Consider the following 6,906-nt stretch of genomic DNA (forward strand, 5'->3'; position numbering starts at 1 on the left):
TAGCTGCTGTGGAATTACTTTGTACAGCACCTGGCGCAGCAGGGGCAGGGGTATAAAGAGAAGGGGGCCGAAACTGCTGAACATCCCCCACGTCTGGGCACTGCCCCCAGTGCAGTGGTGCCTGTATGTAACATCACACCCCACACCGCCTCCATGTGAAGAATTGGTGCAACCCCTTGTGGCTTCCTACCTGCTTGCATCACACCCAGACCTGGGGCAATTGCCAGGGGTCCCTGTGAGGCCAGTGGAGCTCATGGGGGGCCTTGGAGGGGGCTCAGGGGAGCAGCCCCTCCCCCACCCATCCAGACAGTCCAAGCCAGGAAGTCCTGCACCACTACAGGACTATTTCAGGAAATGATGTCATTGCTTTGGCCAATCAAGGTTGGCCATTACCAGGGCGAGGGGGCAGCACTAGGGTTGGTGTGGGACCCACAGGCCTGTCCCCCACCCCATGACACTCCCATACCCACTCCTCCCACCTGAGCTCAGGAAGACTCACCACAGGCTGTACGGGGCCTATGATAGAGTTACCATATGTCCGGGTTTTCCCAGACATGTCCTCTTTTTGGCTCCTCCGATCTCTGTCTGGACACCTTTTTTACCTGGCAGGGGAAGCACTGTGACCACGTAGGCGGGCTACCCAGGGCAGGTGGTTGTCTCTAATATGTCCTCCATAGGAGGTCTATATTGAGCAGATTTTTTTTGGTGTTGGGTGGTGCGACTGGAGCTTGCTCCATCCACTCCATGCATTGACCTGGTATTCCTGTGCTTCCAGGAACGGTGCAAAAAAACCCCTTTTTTTCAAATATCATTAAATGTCTGAGGTTTCGATCAGCTCAGCTTCAAAGTTTTTCCTGGAACTTCCCCACTTACCTTAGCAAGGAGCTGCTTGGGGTTGTGGGAGCAGGCAGCCTTCAGCCTGGCAGGGTGGTGGGAACAGCCCCAGCAACTGGGTACAGGTAGGACTGGGGGGGTGGGAGTTCGAGAGCCAGGGCTTGACTATCTGGGGCCTTGGGGGGTGGGGGGCACACACGGGGAGGGCGGTGCATGTGTGTGTGGCAGAGGGGATTTTTTAAAATACCATATTTTGTGTTCCACATCAAATTAGCCAAATCGACTCCAGATCATACCGACTCACCAGGGAGAGCTCAGTCATTCTAGATGCCGTGTGTGACACTGCAACCAGCGAGCATCCTCCATCCCAGCCTCTCAACCTGGGACTTCGAATACTCCCAAATCCCTTGACAGGCATTCAACATGCAGGTCCAAGCCAAGGGCAGCACCATGCAGCGAACAGAGCCCAGACTCCCACCTGCAGCCAGCCAGCAGGCCTTGCTCCTGCCCCCTCACTGTGCCTCAATATCCCCTCCTGCTTAGCTGGGCCAGGGCTGGCCCCAGGCCACAGGCCCTGGGGCTGAGCAAACAAGGAAGCTTAGGGCCTGGGTTTTTCCCTTCTTCCTGCCCCCCCCCAGTGTAAAGCAGGGTCAGATGGAGGTGTAACAGCCCGGAGGGCCCCAGAGAAGTTGCCTTAAAAGAAGGAAGGTGGCCCTGGGGCAGCCAGGACCAAGGCCCTAGGCATCCAGAGGTGGGTCTGGGGAGGGGGTGCCTTTGAAGCCCCCCACAGGGGCTCTAACTGGCCCCATTACCATGGGCCAAGGGGCCTTGTGGCCTCTCCTAAACCAGGGTAACCCAGGCAGATCAGGGAGGTGTTTAGGCACCTTGGTGTCAGGGGTAGCAAAGGCCTGGGAGGGTCCCAAATCCCCCAGGCACTTGGACCCACTGGTCTGGGGAGAGTGGGTGTGTTAGAACTGGGTGCTGGTGGCAAGGGGCCATTGCATTCTCTGTGTTCAGGGGCTGTGGATGAGACCCTGCCGGCATGTGTGTGGGTATGCATGGGAATTAATGTAGTGTGCGTGTATGAATGTGGGTGTACATGTGTGTCTATGTGCACTGCTGGTTGTCCTGAGCCCCCTGCTGTGTGTGGATGAAGGCACATGCGTGTGAGTATGTGTGCATGAATATGTATTTATGTGGGTGGGTGTCTGTGCATGTGTGGGAGTGTGCACGTGTGTATGTGTGTATTGGCCTCTGGGTGGAGACACACATGCTCATGGGTATGTGTGGTTGAATGTGTAGGTATCTGTGCATGTATGTGAGTGTTTCTGTGTGTGTCACCCCCTGCTGGGTCTTCTGATCCCCATAATGTGTGTGTTCATGTATGCACGCACATTAATGTATATGTGCATAATACACATGTATATGTTGTGGGTATATGTGTGTATGCATGTGAGTGTGTATATGCCAGGTATTCTGAACTGTGGCTGGGTGCGTGTGTGTGTGCTTGTGTGTATGTGTGTGTATGCACCTCTGCATGTGCATGAACACATCTGTGCAGCTCCTGCCAGGTGCTCTGAACCCTGTGCTCTATATGGGGGGGCATGCATGTGTGTGGGCATGTGCATGTGTATGTGTGTGCACATATGTATCTGCATGTATGAGCTGTATATTCTGAGCCCTGTGTTACATGTGTGAGTGAGGGTATGCTTGTGTGCACAGTGTGTGTGTGTGTGTGTTTGTGTGCGTCTGTGTGTGTTTCTGTGTGAGTCCTCCTATGTATCTGCGTATCTGCACTGCCCCTGCTGGGCGTTCAGAGCCCTATGCGGCATGCTTGTGTGTGGGTGCATACATATGTGGGGGTACATACTCATGTGGGAACGTGTATGTTTGTGCATGCACATATGTATGTGTTTGTGCTTGTGTGTGTCCTTCAGCTACACATGAGCTCTCACTCCCTTGAGAAGTGGGGAAGGGGTGTCCCTCAAGTGCTCTAGGGTCCCTCTTAATACCACTGTTATCCTTCTCATGCCTTCTCCCTGCCATCCAAGGACCATGGTGCTGTTGCTGCTGCCCCTGCTGGTGCCCCCAAAGGGGGGCCAGTCCAACTGTGCCATTGATAGTGTGGTCAACCTCAAGATCCAAGCAGCACTAGCTGGGTACCACCCCACCTCACAGGAGCCAGGTGAGGCTGGGGGAGGGTGGGGAGCAAGCTCACAGGAGAGCAGCTGAGGGGTGCTGGGCCACACCACTCCCTGTGGCTGCTCCATGCAGTGCCCCCAGCCCTGCTCAGCCCCCCCCCCCCCCAAAAGCTCCTGGCCCCCCTTGTTGCAGCAGCCTGGACCCCAAGCCGGGGCGGGGGGCTAGTATCCCCCACCCCAAAGAGCCAGGGGCTGGGATGGAGCCAAGAGGCAGCCCAGCCTCACAAGATGGAGTAAAAGTGCCCCCTGGTGGCAGGGGCTGGCACTGTGCCTCCCAGGGCACAGCAGGGGCTGGGAGGGAGGGGGGCACCTGCCCTGCCTTGCCTTGTGCTCCCACAATCCCCCCACCTCCCACTCCTGCAGCCATCAAGTCTGCTGAGCTGGTGTGTATGGATGTGAATGCCCGCGGGAGCCTGGTCTCCTGCCCCAGTGGTGAGAGACGGGAGGGGGGCGTGTATCTGCACCTGAACCCCCCCCCAACCCTACCCCTGAGGGGTCCAGGGCCCTGGGGAGCAGGGGTTTTCCAGGGATGGGGGGGCAGATGCCACATTGGGGAAGGGGAGGGCTCTGGGGTCAGGGGGCTGGGGGAAAGGGGACCAGGGGGTCTTCAGGGATCTGGGGGGTATGGGAATGTGGGACACTAAAGAAGGAGAGGGGCTCTAGGGTGCTGTGGGGAGCTGAGGGGGCTTCCAGGCCCTGGGGGAGGGGGCATTGCGGGTCTGCGGGATGCTGGGGAAGGCAGGAGGACTCCAGGGCCTTGGGGATGTAATTGGGGTGCTCTATAGTCCCAGGAGGACCTGCGGTGCTGTGGCGGGGGGGACAACAGGGGGTCTTCATGGCCCATGCCCCTGCACTGACCCCTGCCCTCCCCACCCAGGGTTCAACGTGACAGCTTGCGCCTACAGCATGGGTTGCAGCTCCTGGGACATCCGCGATGACACCTCCTGCCACTGCCAGTGCCAAGGAATAGACTGGACCAGTGCCCGCTGCTGCCACATCCCCGCACCTGAGCACCCCCAGCCTATGGCCATGGCTCTAAATAAACCCTGCTCTGGGCTCCCCGAGGCTGTCCTGGCTCCATCTTTTCTCCATACCCCCTTTACTACCAGCCCTTGATCCCAGCCTGGGGGGCCTGTACAGCATCCCCTTTACCTCCAGCACCCGGGAGTCCCTCTGAGTACATCCTCTTGCCTACCCTGGGCTCCAGCTCCAGAACCTGCATCTGCACTAGGATGGGGGGATCATACAGGCCAGTAGGAGCCCTGCTGCTCCATTGCAGCCCTCAACAAGCCCCTTTGTGGCTCTGTGCCTCAGTTTCCTTCTTATCCTGGCTGCTGGGAGATGCCCCAGGAGGCTGGGGGACGCCAGCCACTCCCTTCAGGGCCAGGCCCATCCTTAACTCTCCTGTGTTCACTAGGCCCTACTACCTGCCTAGCTCCCATTTCCCCCAGCTGCTCACACTGTGTGCAAAGGACCATGCAGGCACACAAGGCTCATCAGGGGAGGGAAACTGAGGCAGCCACTTGAGGGAGGCCTGAAGAGCAGTTCAGCCTAGAAAAGAGAAGACTTCAGGGGCCTTTGGTGGCAGCTTACAAATATATCAGGGGACAGCATCAGGGTCTAGGCAAACAACTATTCACCAAAGTGCCCCAGGGAGAACCAGGAGCAGCCATCATAAACTCCTAGAAGAAGGTTTCGGACTGGATATAAGGAAAAACTTCTTCATAGCCTGCATGACTAGACACTGGAATAGACTCCCAGCAGGGGTGGTGCAGGCACCTACCCTGGAGATCCTCAAAAGGAGAATGGATGCCCACCTTGCTGGGTTTATTTGACCCCAGCAGTCTTTCCTGCCCAGAGCAGGGGGGCTGGACTTGATGATCTCATGAGGTCCCTTCCAGCCCTAAACTTCTGTGAATCTGTGACTAAACCCTTTGTGGGGGGGATCAGGGGTCAGTCCAGGGGCAGGGGTCATGGAGACCCCCATCATTCCCACCACAGCACCCAAGACCCTCCTGGGATCATAGAACCTCCCTAAGGCCCTGGAGCCTCCCTGCCCCCCCCCCCCCCAGCATCCCCAAGACCCTGCAATCTCCCCCAGGGTCCTAGAGCCCTCTAAGCTTCCCCCACTACCCCAGAGCTCTTCTCCTCCCCCAGAGTCCCACATCCCCCCCAGCCACCTGGAGTCCCACTTTTCCCTCAACTCCCTGACCCCAAAGCCCGCCCCCTTCCCCACAGGATGGGGCCCCTGGCCTACTAAACCCCTGGAAGCCCCCTCTCCTCCTACGGCTCTGGGCTGAGGGGGAGATATGGAGGCCATACATGCCCCCCCTCACTCACCCTCAGGACAGAAGACCTACCAAGCTCCCACTGGTGAGCACCTCCACACACACCAGCTCAGCAGAGTCAAGGGTTGCAGGGGGAAGGGTGTCAGAGCGGGGACAAGGCAGCACAGAGACACCCCAGCTCCTGGTGCTCCCTGGCAGGCGCAGTGCCAGCCCCCACCACCAGGGAGCACTCTGCCTCCCCCAGTGGGGCTCTGCTACTGCTTGGCGCTGGTTTGATCCCAACCCCTGGCTTTTTGGGGCAGGGGGCTCTTGCCCTCACAGCCCTCCCACAGTTGGCATCAACACTGCTGCAGCAAGGGGGGCAAGAGCTGGGGGGTAGCAGTGCCCTTCCCCAGCTGAGCAGGGCTGGGGGCATATTGTGGAGTATCCACAGCGGGTGCTGAAGCCCACACACCCCCAGCTGCCCTCCTGCCCCTTTGCCCCCCCAGCCACATGCCAACACACACATGTGCACACTTGAATGCATACACACACACACACACATACACACACACTCATGCACACATATATATGCACAGATATATTAATGTGCACACACACAGAGCATGGGGCTCAGGGGCAGCATACATAGGCACACACATGTAGACATGCACACATAGTATTATTGCCAGCCCCACTATGTCAAAAATCATGAAACAGACTCTTCAAAATCAAGAGATTTGGAATGTAAATCATGAGATGCTATTTTGAGGTGGGGGGGAGGAGTTAATTGTGAAGGTGTGGGGGGCTGTGGGGGGGGGGGGGTTGGAGCCCAGGGAGGGGGGTCCTTGCACACCATGACAGGATGTGAGGTACTGTGGGTCAGGAGTGAGGGGCAACAGCAGGGCTGTGGGTGCTGTGGCTTGAGAGTGAGGGACAGACACATACACACACAGAGACACATGCACACAGACAGATACCCACGGCTCTGTTGCATGACTCACCCTGGACCCAGGGCCCCATTCACCCCAGCTCCTGCCCCACTCCCCCCCCACAGTGGGGGCCTCGATCTACCCCCACCCCTGTCCTTTCTCTCTCCCCCTACCCCTTCCCTTTTATAGACTTACCAGCTTGATGCTCTCTAAACGTGCCAGGAGAAAAAATCCCGAGATTTGATCTCTCTATCAGGAGATCATGCGTCTAAGTTAATTTGACAAGGAAATCAGAAGTCTCATGACTTTTTCATGAGAGTTGGCATTACTAGTAAACTGTTCTTAGTGGTGGCAGATGACAGAACAAGGAGCAATGGCCACAAGTTGCAGCAAGGAAAGTTTAGGTTAGATATTAGGAAGAATTTTCTCAATAGGAGGGTAGTTTCATTTTATTTAGCGAATGCAGATCTGTGAAGCCAAGCAATAGTCTCACTGTTACCTGAGTTCAAAGTTATTAATCCACCTCTTGGAAGGTAGTAAAACACTGGAATGAATTGCTCAGAGAAATGATGGAATCTCCATCCTTGGAGGTTTTTAAGACCCAGCTAGAAAAAGCTTTGGCTGGGATGATCTAGGTGGGGATGGTCCTGCTTTGAGCTGGGAGTTCGACTA

At 56.8% G+C, this 6,906-nt stretch overlaps 1 protein-coding gene across 1 annotated transcript; it reads left to right on the plus strand.

The window, feature by feature from the left end:
• Nucleotides 1–2,889: 2,889 nt before the first annotated feature.
• On the plus strand, nucleotides 2,890–4,151 carry LOC149858644 (resistin-like). Its single transcript, XM_090061572.1, has 3 exons — nucleotides 2,890–3,019; nucleotides 3,399–3,467; nucleotides 3,913–4,151. The coding sequence occupies exons 1-3, from the start codon at nucleotides 2,890–2,892 to the stop codon at nucleotides 4,149–4,151; spliced, it is 438 nt and encodes a 145-aa protein (XP_089917698.1).
• The last annotated feature ends 2,755 nt before the right edge of the window (nucleotides 4,152–6,906 follow it).

Source organism: Crocodylus siamensis, chromosome 8, assembly GCF_052110815.1.
Source record: "Crocodylus siamensis isolate JL-2025a chromosome 8, ASM5211081v1, whole genome shotgun sequence".
NCBI classification, from domain to species: domain Eukaryota; kingdom Metazoa; phylum Chordata; order Crocodylia; family Crocodylidae; genus Crocodylus; species Crocodylus siamensis.